Source organism: Danio aesculapii, chromosome 22, assembly GCF_903798145.1.
Source record: "Danio aesculapii chromosome 22, fDanAes4.1, whole genome shotgun sequence".
Taxonomy (NCBI): domain Eukaryota; kingdom Metazoa; phylum Chordata; class Actinopteri; order Cypriniformes; family Danionidae; genus Danio; species Danio aesculapii.
In genome coordinates, this window is record NC_079456.1 from 3022327 (window position 1) to 3043640 (window position 21314).

A 21314-nucleotide genomic window follows, 5' to 3' on the forward strand; every position below is an offset into this window, starting at 1 on the left:
TGGACAATGGATTTAAATGTGGAAAGTACATACAACATATATGAATGTAATTAACCGTGGTTGTTAGGTGCTGGAAAAGCAGACAAATGCATGTTGAAAGTGCTTGTAAAGTGCTGGAATTTGAAGTTGGAAAAGGTGTAGGAACTATATAACAACTAATAATACAGTGTGAATCTTAGCAGACATGATGGCGCTGTGCAGCAAGTCGTTGCACTTTGTTTCCAGTGTGCAAACTTATCGAATATTGTCTGCTAGTCTATAAATATTGTATTATAGATACAAAACCTTTTATTCACACACCTGCTCCTAAACACATTTTGCAGTTTGCACACACTCGAGCCCTGCTAGAAGACAAACTGTTAAAAAAAATCTCCTCTTAAAACGTAACTTATTTAATTTTCAGATGTGATGGTGAAGGAGGAGAGTGAAGAACTGAGTGACGATGAGGAGGAACATCATGTCAAAAGTGAAACTGAAACTCACTCAAATACTGACCATGGAACGAATACGAGAAGTACAGATGTAACAAGTTTCACCTGTATTCAGTGTGGAAAGAGTTTCACTCAGAAATCCGATCTCAGGCGTCACATGATGATCCACACCGGAGAGAAACCTTACAAGTGTTCACACTGCGACATGAGATTCAGTCATTCTGGAAACCTGACAAAACATGAGAGGACTCACACTGGAGAGAAACCGTATCACTGCACTGCTTGTGGGAAGAATTTCACACAATCATCTTCTCTACGAACACACCGAAAAACCATTCACAGTAAGTAGATCATCTGAAGATCCTGTCTATCCAGGTAACATTATTTCGTATAACACAATTAAAGGGGTCGTATGATGTGGTTTTATGGATTTTGGATTGTAACCTGTTTGTCTTTATATAAGATGCCTGTGAAGCGAAATTAGCTCGATTTATGAATATTAATGATCAATAATAACGAGTTATTATTAATATTCTGAATTAACTTATTGTTAATTTGGCTAAATAAACATAATGACCTTTAGAAAGGGAATTATAACTACTTGTGAAGTACATTAATCATTTAGAAGTTTTGATTAACTTAAATCAGCTTGTAGCAAAAATCAATAATTTAAGTGACTTTTTCTGTGAGGTAAACAATACAACATCCAGACGTGATTATAATAGGATTTATTGACTAGTCTGACATATGACGAACAAACGTAAAACATAACAACAAACATAGAACGAAAACAAGCAAGAAAATAAGAGTTTAGACAGAAGAATGGCAAATCTACACAACTATTCAGGACCACCAAGATTATAAAAACACCCCTTTTGATAAGGGGCACACAGCTTTAACGCTTAACTAAATACCCGGATTTAGTTGTTCTTTCTCGGCCTCTCATGGATTCTCTGATGCGTGGAGTGATGGAGTCATTTAGGATGACCTTCCTTGATGCGTTGAGCTTGCAATGCAGATCGGAGCATATGCGAGACGCAAACTTTAAACTGAGTTTACTTTGCCGGAAAATAAGAAAAACCTGGACTCGGGCAAGTCACGTGGGTACTGAAATGTAGTCTGCCCCCTCAAGGGGGGCACTTCTGGAGAGCTTCTTTCAAGACCTTTTCTGCCCAGAGCTTTGGGCGTAGATCGGTTTTAACTGTTGGCCAAGTCACACCCATCTTCTACTGACTGACATATGGTTTCGTGGCAAAGTTTGAGCGGGAGATTTTCTTTGTCTCTGGACCGCTCCTATGCATAATGAGGGACCTCCCTCAACACACAGATTGACCTTAACTATGAGCATTAAATAATGTTATTATCATGCACTCAGCATCATGTGTTGTAAAATAGCAGGAGAAGTGTAATGATACTAAACACGACATTCTAAACACACATTAGCTAGCATCTAGGCATTTCTATACTGTATAAGGCTCAAAAAGGACTTTATTAAAGGATGCATATACTGTTTTAACTACTTTCGTATACTTTTCGTATATTTTATAGGTTGCAAACACACATTACATATCATTTGGAGTGAGTTTAAAGTTCTAATAATTATTTTCTTCGAATCTGGAGGGGGCTTTGGAATGTGATTGGGTTTGTAAAAGCTGGAAGGAGGGAATTTACTCCGTTTCCCGATCTGCAATATAGGTTAAACAGTGGCAATGAGTCCCCAGCATCTAATAAGCATCTCAGGATGCACAGGGACCTTTGCTCCAGACATCCTGGAGCCCAAAAAACAAACTTTTAAGCCAGAATAAAATATGGGCTAAAGAAAGGTGACTCCCTTTCTTCAGCTGCGGCCCATATGTTACACCTGGTTTCCACTGAGCAGTAAAGTTTAGGGTCAGGTTTCCCAAAAACAATGTACGTTGGCTCTTAAGAGAGTTCTGTATGTGAAAGGTTACGGATGATCCTTACAATACCACATGCATTTCCAAACAAATTGAAAATAATGCGAGAATTTGTAAAAGGGCCACGAACCCCCCCCCCCCACCCCCCCACCCCCTGCCCCCCCTGTCTCAGCGGGGTGTTTTCACACCTTTGGTATGAAAAAAGTCAGGAAAGTGGGTGAGTCCAGCTCTGTTTAGGTGGGAGTGTAGGGGTTGGAAAAGAGGGAAGGGTTTGCATAAAAATGGGAGTTTCAGTTCGGGCACGCGCTGATTTTCACAGAGGCAAAACAACACAAAGACGCAGGAGAGAAAGACAGTGACTGTGTTTACATAGACATCAGTAATCAAATTATTTGCCAAATTATTAACTGCAGTTTAGCACTTTCACTTTCATTCTGGAACATGTCATTCATGCCCCCATGACAAACGTGATATTTGATTCGTGGAGCTGCTGGAAGAGTTTAGTTTCATTGGAATGTTTGATACTGCACGAGTAATGAGAAAAAAAACCTCTGCATTTCTTGGTAACTTAGATGCACTCAGTAGGTAGCGTCAGAAAGCTGTGTGTGTATAGACTATCCTGTCACCAAATGCGGTGGAAATCCAACATGACTGAATTCGTTTGATTGCGGTGTTTACGTGTTTACACTCGGAGAGCAGCATTTACAGCGGATCTTTTAGTCTATAATATTGTAACGATATTAACGTACTGTAAACTGAGTAACTAAATCATTTTGTCTACGGTCTGTCTTTTAAAAACTGAAAGAGTACTGCTGACGATACCAACTAACTTTGCCTCTGAATAAACATAAACAAAGACCACTGATCACACACTTACCAAATAAAGACAGGACGATCAACACCAACTGGAGACGCGTCTTTTTTAAAAGGAGACTAGTGGCAAATCTGGATTTCACCATTTTCAGATGCAAAAAGCTCTCGGGTAAAAATTTTTCCTTACAAACGTATTTTTATTGCATGTTAGCAGACCACTGTAATCCACATATGTGGGTCTAGCTGCGCTCTCATAGCGGGGAATTGAAAACAAAAACCTTCGTTGCAGCACATTTATAAACGCAACACTGATGACCTCTGCCGTCTGAACACTGTAACAGGTAAAAACAGTATTCGAAGCTATCATGCATATTAACGAAGTTGCACCTTATTCACAATAGAGCAAGCTTGGTTCGAACCAAGTCTTTCTCATAAAATAATGCTAAAAGCTCAAAGACGTCATGTTGTAATCATCGTTACAGACATCCAGTCTACACGCTGGAATACACAAGGATGGCCGTGACGTAGCTTCAAAATTTCTTTTCAAACCTTAAGAACCGAATTTGCTCGAAATAACGTAAAAACAACCAATTTTCACTTTTTTGTGAAATATACCAGTCCTAATATGTAGCTTCTTAAAATGTCATTTATTTACTTATTTTTCAGATGGGATGGTGGAGGAGCGTGAAGATGTGGAGAAACGTCGTGTCAGAAATAAAAAGAAAACTCCCTCAAGTACAGAAAATAGAATTGTGATTAAAAGAACCCCAGAAAGTTTCATCTGCGGTAAGTGTGGAATGAGCTTTGTGCGCAGATACCATCTCACGCTTCACATGAAGATCCACTTTGAAGAGAAACCCTGCAAGTGTTCATACTGCGACAAGAGATTCAGGGATTTGAAATACCTATTAAGACACGAGAGCCTTCACACTGGAGGGAACCTGTTTCACTGCAATGTTTGTGGGAAGGGTTTCACACTATCATCCTCTCTACGGAGACACAAGAAAACCATTCACAGTGAGTAGATCATCTACAGATCCAGCCTTTCCTGGTTGTATCATTTAGGATAATTGTGGAGTTGTTAACATATTTAAAGTGGTCGTATGACCCAGTTTCTTTAGAGTGTGACAAGCTGTTTGTGTTTATATAAGATCCATATAGTCTCAAAGACTAAAGCAGGGGTCACCAATCAAGCTCCTGGAGGGCCGGTGTCCCTGCAGGGTTTAGCTCCAACTTGCCTCAACACACCTGCTTGATTGTTTCAAGAATACCTAGTAAGACCTTGATTAGCTTGTTTAGGTGTGTTTGATTAGGGTAGTAGGTAAAATCTGCAGGACACCGGCCCTCCAGGAACAAGTTTGGTGACCCCTGGACTAAAGGCTCGTTTACACTGGGATGCTTTTCGTTTGCGTTTATCGTCAGCGTTTTTTGAGAGGTTTTTCCGGATTCAGATCCAAGCGATTTTCGCTGGCGTCGAGCAGAAGAGTATTCAAAATTACTCCTTGATGTTAGATGGCGCTACACAACTTTAAGCTTCTGACTCCTGCTTGTAACACAGAAGAAGACGGACAGTTGACACGCTTGTTATTAAAGTTACTGGCGATTCGAACAAGCATGGTTCAAGTCGCAGCTCCAGCTCTAGCGATGGAGAAATGATTATTGTTCACAAGTGCAATAAGCAGCTCCACATTTGTATCGCCTCTCAAGAAAGTGCCCAATGTGCGCTCACATTGAGAGTTTTGCGCTTGAGCGCCTCCAAGTGCTGTTTACTGTAATTTCTGCAGCTCCGTGCACGTGAACAAAAGTGCCAATCTGATCGGTGGAGAAACAAAAAACGAGCATGAGGCGTTTCTTTAAAAATGACGCTTTTACGCCTGGCGTTTTACGCATTGGTGTGCACGATCACATTGGCGCCCTTTATTTAGTCACGAGGCATTTAAACATTGGTGGAAAACACAAGCAAAAAGCGTCCGGGTGTGAACGGGCCTTAATTCCTCGTTTCCACTAAACAGTATAGTTCAGGGTCGGGTTTCCTAATAACGATGTATCAAAAAAGATGCTCCGTCTTTTTTATTTTAGCTCCTTTTACAAGTATCCTAGAGTTAAACAGCTAACTTGAACCATTGTTTAAACCATTTAGCCATTTTTTTTTGTTTTGGGTCACTATTAGCTAACCATAATTCATTGAGTCGTATACATCAGGGGTGTCCAAACTCGATCCTGGAGGGCAGGTGTCCTGCAGATTTTAACTCCAATTTGCCTCAACACACCTGCATGGATGTTTCTAGAAAGCCTAGTAAGAGCTTGATTAGCTAGCCCAAGTGTGTTTAATTGGGGTTGGAACTAAACATTGCAGGACACCGGCCCTCCAGAACCGAGATTGGACACCTTTGGTATTTTCATGTAGGAAGAGCGATGGAAAATGAAAAGTTTCTAGGTCAATATCAGTAGGAATTATATTCTTATTCTGGCACAATAGTCAAGAAACTGCTGCTGTAAACTGCTTTAACTCGAGTAATATTACACAGCGTAAAAGAATGAGGTTTTCAGAGGGTGTCTTGAAACTACGGAAAGATAATGACCATACCTGTCAACCCTTCCGTTTTTCCCAGATTTTTTTGTATTTTACCATTCTATCCTGCTATCATCCCATTTAAGGGTATACTCAAGCTAGGCACAGTTGTCTTGAACCATGCTCAGGCACGATTGTCCCCCATGGCCTGAACTCACACTGCAATTTTTGCCTTCCGAGCCGGAACACGCTTGATGCGACTGTTTAGTTTAACAAAAGAGAAGTGCTCTCACTCTGTACATTGAAGATCGCTTTAGATATATTGTTTTGTACTATTTTAAGTTGTTTGATATGCAGTGACAGACTTCTGACGCTCATAAACTTTCATAAAGTCACCGTGCTACATGTATTAGGAGGTTTGCTGAAGGTGCAGCTGACGTGCAGTGAGGGGTTTACATCTTTAATAAACTACAACAGTTTGCGTTGATTGAAAAGTAAGAATGATTAATAAATACATATGAAAGAGTCCATTAAAAGTGACGTTGTGTAAGCGTGACGCACCAAAGCCCAACAGAATTGTGCTCCAGACCACCTCTTCCATCCGGGCTAGGGCCGGTCAACTGAACCGTGCCAGTGCTCAATTCGTGGCACTTACGCTTGTCAAATAAACTGGGAAATGGGGGTCAAACGTGCTTGGGCACGATTCAGATAGCCTAGTGTGAGTACACCCTAAGTATTTTCCCATATTTGTAATCAATAATAGGCAATAATGGCAATAAACATCATCAATGAGCTGATCCTTTCTGTCCATTTGTTAAGTCGTGACATATCGGTGACGTATGGAATACTGTTTCCAGGTCCAAGCCGCTACACATTTGAATTGAGAAAATATTTGTTTACGGCCTATCACGCATTAAAGGGCACATAGTTTACCCCTTTTTAAAGATTTAATATTAATATTATGGTTCTTCAGAGTGTGCCAGTTTAGGTTCAGTTCAAAACACAATTCAGATTGTTTTATTATAATGTGTTTAAAAGCGTCATTTTGGGGCCGTGTACACAGGCAGCGGTTTTAGGGGTGTGTTGCTTCACATGAAAATTTGTTTGACTTCCCGCCCAACGTAACAGGGGGACGGAGCCAAGAGCTCCCCCGCTCTGTGTTTAGCAGCAGACAGGCAAGCAGACCAGCTTTCAGTCGTACATGTACGACTCTGACACAGACCAAGCAGAGAGTACAAAATCTTTTGTGTCTTTGTATAGTTTTACAGAAAACTGTGTGTTAGTTTAAAATGCCGAGCTTGTACACCGAGACTAATAACCACGCACACTGAATTAACTTTGACTGAGGCACCAGAGCCGCGACACAGCACACTCAGACACGCACATTCGGATGTTGTTAAAAATTAAACTATTCAGATGGCACTCTGTGGCGCGCCTGATATGGTGATGCGCGCCTGTCAATCAATATTGGTGGGCAGGGGGGCCGCACTCCTATGTCAAGTTGCGGTCGATCTGAAAACTGCTCCAATTGGTCCACCGTTTTTTATGTTGGGACTGGGTGTGTTTATATCACCCCCAATATGATGGTCTCTACACTATACCTACACATACGTCCGTCCAAACAGCTTGAAAAGTCGATTTCTTACCATAGGTGCCCTTTAAAGTAAATTTTATATAAAATCACAGTGTACACTACAATCTCTGGACATGCTGCATCACAAACACCAAAATTGGAACAATTATTTTCTGGCCATCGGATATTAGGCATGGATATATATCACGATCGTAAATGTCGAAAGTATTTCTCTTTGTAAACGTTAATTATCATTTGATGAGTCTCCCCATACAGTATGATAGAGCGCTTGGAAGACGCTTCGTGTGATGTCACACTTAACAAGCAGATACACAACCCATATCGCCAAACCACCAGGGGGCGCTCCTTGCTTTTAAATGTGAAACTATGCTTTCATTTTATTTAGATTTAAACACTTTGAAATAAATATAAATATGGGGGGATTCCCTCCCTTTCCATTACAGGCGCCATTGCCCCTTCTATGCAACCCTCAAATCAATCAGTTCATGTAGCGGTGCGTGACTGTCAGATGTGCGCTATAGTGATAAATAGACACTATTTCACAAATAGATGAGGTTTAAAGATAAGCATAAGTGGACACACTGGGTTTTGGGTGCATGTTTAAACAGACAAATACACATACAGTTGAAGACAGAATTATTAGCCCCCCTGTTTTTTTTCGCTCCAATTTCTGTTTAACCCAGAGAAGATTTATTTCAACACATTTCTAATCATAATAGTTTTAATAACTCATTTCTAATAACTGATTTATTTTCTCTTTGTCATGATGACAGTAAATAATATTAGACTAGATATTCTTCAAGACACTTCTATACAGCTTAAAGTGACATTTAAAGGCTTAACTAGGTTAATTAGGTTAACTAGGCAGGTTAGGGTAATTAGGAAAGATATTGTATAATGATAGTTTGTTCTGTAGACTATCAATATATATATATATATATATATATATATATATATATATATATATATAGCTTAAAGGGGCTAATAATATTGACCTTAAAATGTTTTTGTTTAGTTTTTTAGTCATCGGTTATTTTGATACATCAGCACATACAAATATAGTATTGGTCATACGGTGGGGAAGTAAAAAATAATAAAAGGGGGAAATATACAAACAAGTTAACATTGTAATACAGCCAAGCTAGGAGCAAAAAATATATACCATAGAATCGAAAATCAGGAGAAATTATTGATGTAATGCCAAAAAGGTGTCCATAGCTGCCAGAAGTCATCTGACTTTTGATGTATATCATAGGTGACTTGCTCAAGTGAAAATAAGGCACATACTTGAGACCAAATAACCAAAAGAGATGACCAAAATAAGTATACAATTCTTTGCCAGATAGACCAAAATTAAAAACAAATGATTGGTGTGGGAATCCAACACATTCTCTACTCCACCATACAACCAATACAATTCTAGAGAAACACTGAATTTTATCTCAAAGAGTCTTTGTAGGAAATGATGTATTTTCTTCCAAAAAGAGATGATTTTGTCACAATAGCAGAAACAGTGAGGGAATGTTCCTTTGCCTTTTTTTTTGCAGTTAAAACCAAGATCAGAGGAGTTTCCAGAAATCTTTTTTAGATGCAAGGGTGTAAGATAAACTCTGTTAATGAATTTATAATTGAGCTCTTGAACACCCAATGAAGTACATTTAGAATACAAATGGTTACAAATTACAGACCATTCTGTATCTTCAATTTCGTGACCTAAATCTTTTTCTCTCTAACTCTCAAAAGAAGAAGTACATGAGTAAGACAGAACTTTATATATTTTGGATATTAGCCCCTCGGAAAAAATGTTTGATACAACTTGCTCTATGGCTAAAAGTTCAAATCTCAGTGTACCCTTATCGGACCTTAAAATGTTTTTTAAAAAAATTAAAAACTGCTTTTATTCTAGCCGAAATAAAACAAATAAGACTTTCTCCAGAAGAAAAAATATTATCAGACATACTGTGAAAATTTCCTTGTTTTGTTAAACATAATTTGGGAAATATTCAAAAAAAGAAATAAAAAAATCAAAGAGGGGCTAATAATTCTGACTGTAACATTATGGAAACATGACGCTCAGCTGAACTCGCAGTGAGTGGTATGTAGAAAATGAAAGCACACATGTGCTGAGGTAAAAGCTAAATGAATTATTATAAATGCGATCTATGAATCAAACACTCTTAAAAACGGATAATATGGATAATCTATTAATAATTAATTTAATCAGAGTTATCTAAATGCTTTCACTTGTTCATTTTTCAGTTTAATTCATCCCTCACATGTAATGTCAAGAGACCGGCACAATAAGAGGAATATAAACTGCACAGGCTTAATGCTGTAATGTGTAAAGTTGTGGACAATAACGCACACCCTACAGCAGAACTAATGATGTTCATGCTTAACCTTCACTGTCGAGATGATGTATCACTTATTTTTGTCTTAATTTTCAGACCTGGACGTGACGGACGAGAAGGTCCATCGGAGAGTTTATAAAAAGGAGAAAAGTTATTTATGCTCTTGGTGTGGAAAGAGCCTTACACAGCAGTCGAGTTTAAAAATACATGAGAGGATTCACACCGGAGAGAAACCGTACTCATGTACTTTGTGTGAGAAGAGTTTCATATGTGCATCACATCTGAGGCATCACACGATGGTCCACACTGGAGAGAAGCCACACAAGTGTGATCAGTGCAGCAAAACGTTTGTTAGTGCTTCAGAGCTGAAGGACCATCTTAGAGTTCATAGCAAGGAGAAGCCTTTTTCATGTTATTTGTGTGAAAAGAGTTTTAACCATCGGTCAAATTTAAGATACCATCTAAAGATCCACTTTGGTGTGAAAAAGCATGCGTGCCTTGAGTGTGGGAAGACTTTTGTTAGAGCTGGAGAACTGAAACAGCACCAGACGACTCACACTGGAGAGAAGTCGTTCACATGCACTCAGTGCGGGAAGGGTTTCACACAGTTATCCAATATTAAAAAACACATGAGGATCCACACCGGAGAGAGACCACACAAGTGTGATCAATGCAGCAAAGCATTTCTCACTGCTTCAGAGCTGAGGATCCATCTTAGAGTTCATACAAAAGAAAAGATGTAGTCACGTTCTCCGTGTGGAAAAGTTTCAGAAAGGGTTTCCACAGGTCATGTTATGGTTAGTCTAGTCATTTTATTTCTTTTCAAAAGTGAAAGTGAAAGTGGGGTGATGCTGTAAACTAAGACATCAACTTGCAGTCACTGAAGCAGTCATCAGACTGTACCTGTTAAACACAGCAAAACCTTGCAGGATAATATAAATTTAACACTTTGCAGGCAACACGATGGCTCAGTGGTTAGCACTGTTACCTCACAGCAAGAAGGTTGCTGATTTGAGTCCCAGCTGGGTCAGTTGGCATTTCTGTGTGGAGTTTGCATGTTCTCCCCGTGTTGTGGTGGGTTTCTTCCGGGTGCTCCGGTTTCCCCCACAGTCCAAACACATGCGCTATAGGTGAATTGGTTAAACTAAATTGACCGTAGTGTATGAGTGTGAATAAGCGTGTATGGGTGTTTCCCAGTACTGGGTTGCAGCTGGAAGGGCATTCTCTGTGTAAAACATATGCTGGATAATTCGCTGTGGCGACCCCTGATGAATAAAGGGACTAAGCCAAATGAAAATGAATGGATGCATAACACTTTGCCTTCAAAATGATAACTTCAGAGAGTAGATTTTAAAAAGCAGTATGTAAAACTACCATCAAGCTATCTGTTATGGGAGTGGGAGCTCTTTACAGCCGCAAAAATTGTGAGTTCCTCCGTTTTCATCGAAATCTGAAGTACATTATCCACTGTTCTCATAGTGATTCTTACATATTAAGTCATCTAAAATAATATCCAAGGTAATTCAAGATGACCATAATAATATGCAAAGCACAACAGCGGCGTGTTTACAATAGGTCATGGAAATTAAGCTTTTTAATCAGTGAAAATCAGGGAATTTGATATTTGGTTTAATGTGTGAACCCTGTCCTAAAAGCATAAGATTTCACTGTTATCGTTTGTATGATAAAGAATTCCAGTCATTTGTAAATAGGATCAAGTAGTGGTGTAACGAGATGTTAAACTGTGATGATGTGGTCAAAATGATCATCACTTTTTTTTTCTTTGCTTGTGGAATATATGAACAATAAAGGCAATAATGATTCCATTTCCATCTTCTGTTCATGGGTTTCTTTCTTAAACACTTTTAATAAAGATTGCAAATTCACTTTTGAGCTTCAGTTTTTCTTTCTGCAGCTGCAACAACCTTGTAGAATCCTCTGTTGTTTAAGCTCACCACTATAAAATGGTTTGCAGGCAGTAAATGAATGATTGATTGATTGATTGATTGATTGATTGATTGATTTAAAATGTCTCAGAAATTTAACCAAGAATGCTATTATTCCAGACAGCCATGCCAATACACATTCTTTGCTTCGATCATATCTGCTGCTTAATAATTCCAACAAGTTCTGGATAACCAAACTCAAAATAATTTAACATGTAGAGCAGGGGTCACCAATCTCGGTCCTGGAGGGCCGGTGTCCTTGCAGGGTTTAGCTCAAACTTACCTCAACACACCTGCCTGGGTGTTTCAAGTATACCTAGTAAGACCTTGATTAGCTTGTTCAGGTGTGTTTGATTAGGGTTGGAGCTAAAATCTGCAGGACACCGGCCCTCCAGGAACAAGTTTGGTGTCCTCTGATGTACACTTTAAAAAACCCAAAGATTTATTTACATTAAAAAAACTGGATACCAACTACATTATATATGCTACTTTTGTCTTAATTTTTATCAGCTTTTACTGATTTTTATGAATCATCTTGTAGTGCTGGTGACGTGGTGGCGCAGTAGGTAGAGCTGTCGCCTCACAGCAAGAAGGTCGCTGGTTCGATCATCGGCTTGGTTAGTTGCCGTTTCTGTGTGAAGTTTGCATGTTCTCCCCACACTCGTGTGGGTTTCCTCCTGGTTCTCCGGTTTCCCCCACAGTCCAAAGACATGCGGTACAGGTGAATTGGGTAGGCTAGAATTGTCTGTAGTGTATGAGTGTGTATGGATGTTTCCCAGAGATGGGTTGCAGCTGAAAGGGCATCCGCTGCGTAAACCATGTGCTGGATAAGTTAGCGGTTCATTCCTCTGTGGCGACCCTGGATTAATAAAGGGACTAAGCCAAAATGAATGAATGAATCTTGTACTGTTTTGTTATAAACAAATACTTTGTTTATTGATAGTAGTTAGAGAGTAAATCTGTCATCCATTTGTATTTTAATTTTCTTGAATTTTAACTTTTAAAGTGACTAAATAAGCAGTATTTCACCTCACACGTGATTGAATAGTGGCGTTTTGTCTACGTTTAGCAACTGTTTTCTGTTTATCCGCCGTTGCTCTCGGCTCGCGGTGATGACGTCAGCGCCGACGCGTTCATTCAGCGTCGAGTCGTCAGAGGTGAGTCGGTCACGCTTTTTCTCGTGTTTACACAACAATAAAACACACTTTACAGTTTATTAAAGCGACAATCTGCGACTAGTTTCTGCATTGAGTTCACCTCTATCTGTGTGTCTGCTGACCAAAACAATACAGCAGGCAGAGAGGAGCTCTGAGAGGAATATATGATCTGAGGGAAAATATGTTTGTGTTTTTCCACATTTGGAGTAATAATACCGCAAAATATTATATCCCTACTGAAAAAAAAATGCTTAAACCAGCCTAGGTTGGTTGGTTGGTTGTAGTTGATTGACCAGGCTGGTTTTAGAGGGGTTTTGGCCACTTCCAGGCTGGTTTCCAGCCATTTCCAGCATGGTCTTAGCTGGTCAGGCTGGAAAATAACCAGCTTGACCAGCCTGGATTTAGCTGGGCTCCCAGCCTGGTTAGGCTGGTCAAGCTGGTTTTAGCTGGTCATCTCCCAGCCTGATCAGCTAAGACCAGGCTGGAAATGGCTGGAAACCAGCCTGGAAGTGGCCAAAAACCCCTCTAAAACCAGCCTAGGCTAGTTTTAGCATTTTTTTTTTCAGTAGGGATGTGTAATGTAATGCTAAGCTAGTCTGGCAGATATATAACAATTGACAATGAAAGCTTTGGTTTGTAGTTCTCTTTGGTCAGATTTATCAGTTTAATCACACACAGCACAACATTGGATTTGTTAGCAATGTAGTTTCTGTTTGGTTATGAATACTTAGCATTTTAAACTATATCTAGGTTTCTGTTTCAAATTATATTAGTGTAATTAGATTATCTTCCAAACACAATAAAATGAGCTGATCCCGAATGGCTGTTTAATGAGTGTTTATAGTCTGAAGCTCATCAATATTATATTTTTCATTCGTTATATTGATGTCTTCAGATCAGAAAAGCGTGAAGATGAGTGATCCAGACCCCTGCAGAATTAAACAGGAAGAGACTGAAGAACTAATAGGTTTGTGTTTATTCATTACTCTTCATTAATTAGGCTGAAGAACAGTGAGGTTGTTCATCTTTAAGCACTTCTTCAGATTTAGTTTGCACTGTTGAGCCATACTAGAGCGACGTGCTGTTAACAAACTTAAAAACCTGCCTCTTATAATGAGCTTATTTACTTAATTTTCAGATGTGATAGTGAAGGAGGAGAGTGAAGAACCGAGTGAGGATGAGGAGAAACATCATGTCAAAACTGAAATCAAAACTCATTCAACGACTCAACATAGTTCTTTAATGAACACGAACACCATAAAATGTTTCACCTGCACTCACCTGCAGTGTGGGAAGAGTTTCAGCCAGAAACACTCTCTCAATGCTCACATGAGGATCCACACTGGAGAGAAACCTTACCAGTGTTCACTCTGCGGCAAGAGATTCAGTCGTTCAGGACACCTGACAAGACATGAGAGGACTCACACTGGAGAGAAACCGTGTCACTGCACTGCTTGTGGGAAGAGTTTCTCGGGTTCATGTTCTCTACGAAAGCACATGAAAAACATTCACAGTAAGTAGATCATCTAAAGATTCAGCCCTTCCAGGTCATATTATTTAGGATAATTGTGGAGTTGATAATACAAGCTGTTTGTGTTTTATGTAAGAGACCTCGTTTCCGGTTAGGGTCTTAAGCTTTATATCATAGTGTGGCTAAAGTTTATTAATTTTTCTTTGTGCATGTGCTTGTTCGTGTGACAATTGAGAACATGTATGACTAGGCTTGCCACAATAATCAATCAATGGACTTATCGCACAACACATGGACAAGACTTCAATCAGTTTTGGTGATGCAATATATATCGCCCATACATAAAAACCAATATTAGCAACACTTTAGCTGATTGTGCAACATCTCTATCTCTAATGGAGGTGTCAGTGTCAGTAGGGTTAAAAAAACACTAGTATTTACCATAAATTACTATAGTATATTTTCATGTGGGTGCTTGACGACTGAAAATAGCAGCAGATATCGCAGCCTCTGTTACTTTTTTATCTGCATTTATTTATATTTATTTATTAGCATTTTATGCCACTCATTATATGATGCCAGAATGACAATATAAGAGCTTCACAATGCATAATTTAAATATAGGTGTTCAGGGTATATGCAGGAATCCTAAAGGAAATTTCAACACCTTTTTAAGACTTTTTAAAGATCTTCTTAGAATATTTTAAGGCATCGTCGCCACTTCTAATCAGTATCAAACCTTTAACTTAAAGGATACCTAGTTTACCTCTTTTTTTATGATTTAATATTAATATTATGGCTCTTCTGAGTGTGCCAGTTTAGGTTCAGTTTAAAACACAATTCAGATTGTTTTATTATAATGTGTTAAAAAAGTGTCATGTTGGGGGCGTGTCCACAGCTCGCTGATTTGTGGGTGTGTTGCTTCACATGTAGATTAGTTTCGTCTTCCCGCTCAATGTAACAAGGGGGCGGGGCCATGAGCTCACCCGCTCTGCGTTTGCAACAGAGTCTGACAGGCAGACTCAGAGGAGGAGCAGGAGTGAGAGGTTCAGCAATCAGTCGTACATGTACGACTCGGACACAGACCAAGCAGAGAGTACAAAATCATTTGTGTCTTTGTACAGTTTTACAGCCAACTGTGTGCTAGTTTCAAGTGCCGAGCTTGTACACAGAAACTAATAACCACGCACACTGAATTAACTTTGACTGAGGCACCGGATGCGCCGCTCGAAGCCGCAACACGGCACACCAGACACTCTCTGTGGCGCGGCAGAGACATGAAGTGTCCCGAATCGTCGCGCCACGCATTTTTGAATTCTAAACATAGGTTTCTGCAGCGGTCCGCGGCGCCCAGCCGTCGACTTGAGTGTACCCTGATAGAAACCTATGTTTAGAATTCTAAAACGCATGCTAGTTAAGATCACAGGGAGCTTCTGGGATCGCCAGAAATGCAAACGGCTGAAGTATAAGGTAGACTCAATGAGAAGTACACATGTTTGCAAACCTACCTAAAGAACCAATAATTCCGATTAGAGCGATAATGTGGAGAATATTGATCTTGTGTTGAGCCCAATGAGCCTTGCATCTAAAAATAGAGCTAGCGTGTTCCTTTAGTGATATCGCTTCGACTCACGCTAAAAATGTCGGACGTGAATCAACAAACTGAGGATATGATGACGCGCCTGTCAATCAATATTGGTGGGCGGGGGGACCGCACTCCTACATAAAGTAGCGGTCGATCTGAAAACCGCTCCAATTGGTCCACCGTTTTTTATGTTGTTAAATTGAAAAAAAAGCACTGGGTGTGCTTATATCACCCCAATATGACAGTCTATACACCATACATGCACATATGTCTGTCCAAACAGCTTGAAAAGTAGATTACAATAGGTGCCCTTTAATAAACAGTTGTAGTTAAATAAATCAAAGGAGCACCACCGTGCAACAGAACTCAGATAAGCTCCAAAGAAACAAAGCGTGAAATAAATTACATGGTTGTTTTCAGCGACAGGCTTCTGACACCGTTTAAACTCGTCGTTCTCCAACCAGGACATTTCACCATTTCGCCGTCTGTTTCGCTCTATGGTTTTATTACATGTGGAGAGCGTCACATTACCTTTCCGCGTTTGTCACAAATTACGTGACATCACTCGGACGGAGGAGCTTGGCCGGATGCGCCAGGCTCGAAGTAATCTCATGGATTTAGCACGCCGTTGTTAATATTTGGAGGAAAATAAATATATGTATCCTTTTTTGAAGTCAAACACTTTGGACAACGCTTGAACAAAATCTAAAACCTTGTAAAAATGTGATCAAGACTTTTTAATACCTTTTAAGGGCCTTCATTTTCTCATAATTGATTTATCAACTTGTAATACTTTTTAAGACCCTGTGGACACCCTGGCTTATTAACCATTTAATAATTGGAATAAATCCTTTTCACATTCTGATTCCAATTATTAAATGGCGTGTGTGTTGTGTGTGTATGGAATATCCTGTTGCAAAATGCGTCGAATAGTTCTACATGACGGTAATAGTTTGATTGTGGTATTTACATGTCTGTACTGCTCTTAAGATGTTTTAGTGGGATGCTGTAACATTTAAGTGAAACAGTTGAAATGTGTGCGACAGATCAAGGATGAGGCAGGAATCAATTCTTTATTTAAGCTTTTTACTCAATAGTTGAAAATTATGAAACAGTAAAGGGAGAGGAAAAATAAAGAAACATTTATAATTATCTTTAAACAAAAACAACCAACCCAGGCTCATTCTGAGAACGTAGTCCCGTGGACGTTTCTGGAGACCGCGAAATACGTAGCCGGGGGTACGTACGGCTGCATTTCATTTTTTTAAGCAAACGCTGCGGGGCGGTGTGATGCCGTTCCTTTCGGCGCTTGCCGGCCGGCCTCTCGCCTCCGTGTGGAGGGCTTTCCCGCTGCAACCAGTTTGTCCGGTTAGCTCTTCGTGTACTTTGACGGACTCGTGGCGCAGAGAGGGGCTGACCACGGGGAAGAGCGGTTCCAGAAATCAGGTAAGAAAACAAAAACAAAATCCAAAAAATGAAGCAAACAAATTCGTCACAGGGTGAGAATGTGGTCAAAATCCGAAAACGTGGTAAAAATCAGACGAGGGCTTTTCTTTTTCTGGACGGCTTTTGTGAATCGTCGTTGGTTGGGTTTAGGAACGGAGGAGGGTGGGTCAGCCGATTGGCCGGTCGCACGGTCAATCATTCTTTCAGACAGGCGGAAGGCCGCTTGACAGCGGCCTCTAGCGGGTTTACGCAAGAGCGGCACGGGACATAGCGCACAGCGGCCTCTCGCGGATTCGCGAAAACAAAAACTGCAAAAATACGTACCTCCCGGGACGTATTTCGCTGTCTCCAGAAACGTCCACGAGACTACGTTCTCAGAATAGCCGCATTTCCACTATCGGGCCAGTGCGAGCCAGGGCTTTAATCGGGCCAGGCCGGGCCAATAGCCCGGGAGGTTGAGAAATGAGGCCGAAATCATGTCGCGTTTCCACAACCCGTCACACAACCCGCCCACTTCAGCGGGAACAAAAAACTCAAATTATAACCACAAACACAACCTGGCATCACTACGAGAGCTGGAAGATGGAGAACACCGAAGCGATTGCTTTTTTACTGTTTGTGGTCTGTTGGTGTAAATGTTGGTGACCCAATGAGTACATGATTAAACCATGTACTTGTTGATTCCAAAAAGGAGCGCTAAATTATTTATGGTCAAGTTGAGGTGAGCAAATTTATCGAAATGATTGACGTAGTTGTGAACGCATGATTCACAGCCTATAGCAGAACTAATCCTTTAATGATATTCCTGCATAATTACTGTCTAGTGGATTTATCGCTTATATTTTTTCTCATTTTCAGACAAAGCCCCGAAGATCCGAACCAAGGAGAGAACGAAATCATGCTCTTGGTGTCGGAAGAGTTTCACACACGGGTCAAGTTTAAGACGGCATGAGAGGATCCACACCGGAGAGAAACCGTACACATGCTCTCAGTGTGGGAGGAGTTTCATTCGCTCATCACATCTTAATCGTCACATGAGGATCCACACCGGAGAGAGAACACACAAGTGTGATCAGTGCAGCAAAGCTTTTTTTACCGCTTCAAATCTGAGGATCCATCTCAGAGTTCACACCCAGGAAAAGCCTTTTTCGTGTTGCTTGTGTGGAAAGAGTTTTAACCATCAGTCACATTTAAAATACCATCAGAAGATCCACACTGGTGTGAAAGATCATGTGTGCCTCGAGTGTGGGAAGACTTTTTTTAGAGCTGGAGAACTGAAAGAACACCAGAGGATTCACACTGGAGAGAAACCGTACACATGTACTGAGTGCGGGAAGAGTTTCACACATTTGTCAACTATTAAAAACCACATGAAGAACCACACTGGAGAGAAACAACGAAATGTGATCAGTGCAGCAAAACAGTTTTGAGGCCTTCAGAGCTGAGGAGCCATCTTAGAGTTCACACAAAGGAGGAGAATTGTTCATTTTTTTTGTTTTGTGACCATTTTTCCTGCTTATATTTAAAACTATTGTGCAGACAATTACGATAACTATGTTAACGCTCCCTCCCCACCATTCTGTCATCCTCTGAGGTAAACACACTCACTCACAGCATGGTAAATCTCTGGCCTGTATGATGTTGTAGGCGCCAATAGCTTAGTGGTTACTGCGTCGACACCTTCCACTTCACTTAAACCTTTTCTTAATTTGTTTTGTGCAAATGTCTAAAAATTCCTAAATCAAGATGCGTTTTCTAGACAAGCGTAATATATTGTTTAGTTTTAAGAAATAATATGCCAAAATTAAGTAAGTTTTTCTTTAAAACAAGCAAAATAATTTACCAATGGTGTAAACAAAATAATATGTCTAAAGGATAAATGATTTGACTTGTTTTAAGGAGAAACTCACTTAATTTTGGCTATTTCAGAGAGCAGGACAATATTTTCTTCTTGATTTAAGAACTTTTTAGATGTTAGACAAGAAACTATGGAGTCAATCTAGGGCCGTATACACAGTTGAAAGCAGAAGTTTACATACGCCGTATAAAAAGGCACATAACCATTTAAAAGAAGTCAGATGTTAATGTGACTAAACGTATTCTCTTTTAGGTAAGTTAGGATGATCACATTTAGTTTATGTTTAGCTTAATAGCAGAATAATCTCCATATTTATTGAGAAATTTTTATAATTTTTCTTAAAAGTCAAGTTTACACACAATAAGATTATTACGCCTCTGAAAAAGCTGATGATGGTGTCAAGGTTTTGGAAGTTTCTGATTGGCTAATTGACAACATTTGAGTTAATTAGAGGCACAACTGTAGACTAGTATTTAAGGAAAATCTCAAACACACTGCTTCATTGTGTGACAACATGGGAAAATTAACAAGCCAGAATCAACAATAAATGCAGATTACAATATCCTAAATTACACTGGGAAAAAGACTCATTTTTGGAGACATGTGCTGTGGTCTGATGGAGCTAAGATTGAACTGTTTGGCCATAATGACCAGTGTTACATTTGGAGGACAAAGGGGAAAGCTTACAAGCCTAGGAACACCATCCCAACTGTGAAGTATGGGGGCGGCAGCATTATGTTGGGGGGCTGTTTTGCTGCAGGAGGGACTGGTCCACTTCACAGCATAGATGGCATCATGAGGAAAGAACATTATGTAGAAATACTGAAGCAACATCTCAAGACATCAGCCAGGAAATCAGACCACAAATGGGTCTTCCAAACAGACCATGACACTTAGCATACTGCCAAATGAGTTAAAATGTGCTTTAAGGACAACAGAGTGAATGGAGAGTGGCCATCACAAAGCCCTGATCTCAACCCTATAGAAAATTTGTGGGCAGATTTGAAAAAGCTTGTGCGAGCAAGACAGCCTACAAATCTGACTCAGTTACACCAATTCTGCCAAGAGGAATGGGCCCAAATTCCTTCAAACTATTGTGAGAAGCTTGTGGAAGGAGACCCAAAACATTTGACCAAAGTTATACAGTTTAAAAGCAAAGCTAAAAAAAATAACAAGGAAATGTGTGTAAACTTTTGACTGTCTAGAAATTAATTAAAAATTCTCAAAAAAAATTCTCTCATTATTCTGGCATTCAGCAAATGTAAATCATTTAGGTAATCTTAACTGACCTAAAATAATAAACATTTAGTATGATTTACCATCAGAGATTTTTTAAAAAGTGGTAATGTTCCTTTTATTAGAGTGTATGTAAACTTCTGGTTTCAACTGTATACTTGCAACATAAAGTTTTGCGAACAAAAAAATAAAGTATTGAGCAAAAAATAAATAAATGCAAATCTCCAAAAATAAAAAATAAATAAAAATGAATTTTGCTAAGAAAAATAAAGTTCTGCAAAGGGAAAATAAATTTTTGAGAAATAAAAATAAAAGTTGCAAACAAACAAAAAAAGAACGTAAAATAAAAATCAAGCAGTGCAAAAAGAACTAAAATATTTGAAATTAAAAGCAAAATGATATATATATTTGCAAAACATTATTTATAGCATTGCCTTTACAAAACCCGTCCAGTCAATTGCAATTCCCGAACCTACTGGGCTGTAAGACCACCTCAGGGATCCTGCGTCTCCAGGTGATGACATCATTTAAACGGAGGCAAGTCCAGGCCTACTGTAAATGCCTTCTAATGACTCCGCCCACTTTTCAAATCAGGTCCACGATGTGAAAAGAGCAGAAACGTGAAGTGCAAGGTGAATACAGCATCACAAACTCACGGTTGAGTTAAAAGCAAATCAAAATGAGCATTGCAATTGACTGGACGTGTTTTTGAAAAGGCAATGCTAAAATAAACGTTTATATATTTTTTTATTTCTCAAAAATTAAGTGAAGTTTCACAAACTAATTTCAAGAGGAGCATGTGATATGATTGACTACAGCTGATCCTCATTGCTAATCATTAGCTAGCCTATCAGATCATTCTAAAATTACTATAAATATCCTGCCTAAACTTCATTCCTTATCTTCGTTTTTGGAAACCCCCCCCATCCTTCCCTTCTCCCTCCTCCTCTTTCATGATCGGGCAACACAGTCGCTCAGTGGTTAGCACTGCTGCCTCGCAGTAAGAAGGCCACAGG

At 39.6% G+C, this 21314-nt stretch overlaps 2 protein-coding genes across 2 annotated transcripts; both read left to right on the forward strand.

Moving 5' to 3' along the window:
• Positions 1 to 407: 407 nt before the first annotated feature.
• On the forward strand, positions 408 to 11419 carry LOC130215595 (zinc finger protein 665-like). Its single transcript, XM_056447439.1, has 3 exons — positions 408 to 772; positions 3809 to 4159; positions 9696 to 11419. Exons 1-3 carry the CDS (start codon positions 409 to 411, stop codon positions 10340 to 10342), a joined length of 1362 nt encoding a protein of 453 aa, XP_056303414.1. The 5' UTR covers position 408; the 3' UTR covers positions 10343 to 11419.
• A 2182-nt stretch (positions 11420 to 13601) lies between these two features.
• On the forward strand, positions 13602 to 19076 carry LOC130215626 (zinc finger protein 135-like). Its single transcript, XM_056447473.1, has 3 exons — positions 13602 to 13669; positions 13841 to 14215; positions 18063 to 19076. Exons 1-3 carry the CDS (start codon positions 13615 to 13617, stop codon positions 18632 to 18634), a joined length of 1002 nt encoding a protein of 333 aa, XP_056303448.1. The 5' UTR covers positions 13602 to 13614; the 3' UTR covers positions 18635 to 19076.
• The last annotated feature ends 2238 nt before the right edge of the window (positions 19077 to 21314 follow it).

Bases quoted from the DNA above. Each gene is read 5' to 3' on its own strand.
- LOC130215595 (XM_056447439.1), top strand. From the start codon at position 409: ATGGTGAAGGAGGAGAGTGAAGAACTGAGTGACGATGAGGAGGAACAT. The intron at 773-3,808 runs GTAAGTAGATCA...CTTATTTTTCAG, and splicing joins ACACCGAAAAACCATTCACA to ATGGGATGGTGGAGGAGCGT. The intron at 4,160-9,695 runs GTGAGTAGATCA...CTTAATTTTCAG, and splicing joins ACACAAGAAAACCATTCACA to ACCTGGACGTGACGGACGAG.
- LOC130215626 (XM_056447473.1), top strand. From the start codon at position 13,615: ATGAGTGATCCAGACCCCTGCAGAATTAAACAGGAAGAGACTGAAGAA. The intron at 13,670-13,840 runs GTTTGTGTTTAT...CTTAATTTTCAG, and splicing joins AGAGACTGAAGAACTAATAG to ATGTGATAGTGAAGGAGGAG. The intron at 14,216-18,062 runs GTAAGTAGATCA...TCTCATTTTCAG, and splicing joins GCACATGAAAAACATTCACA to ACAAAGCCCCGAAGATCCGA.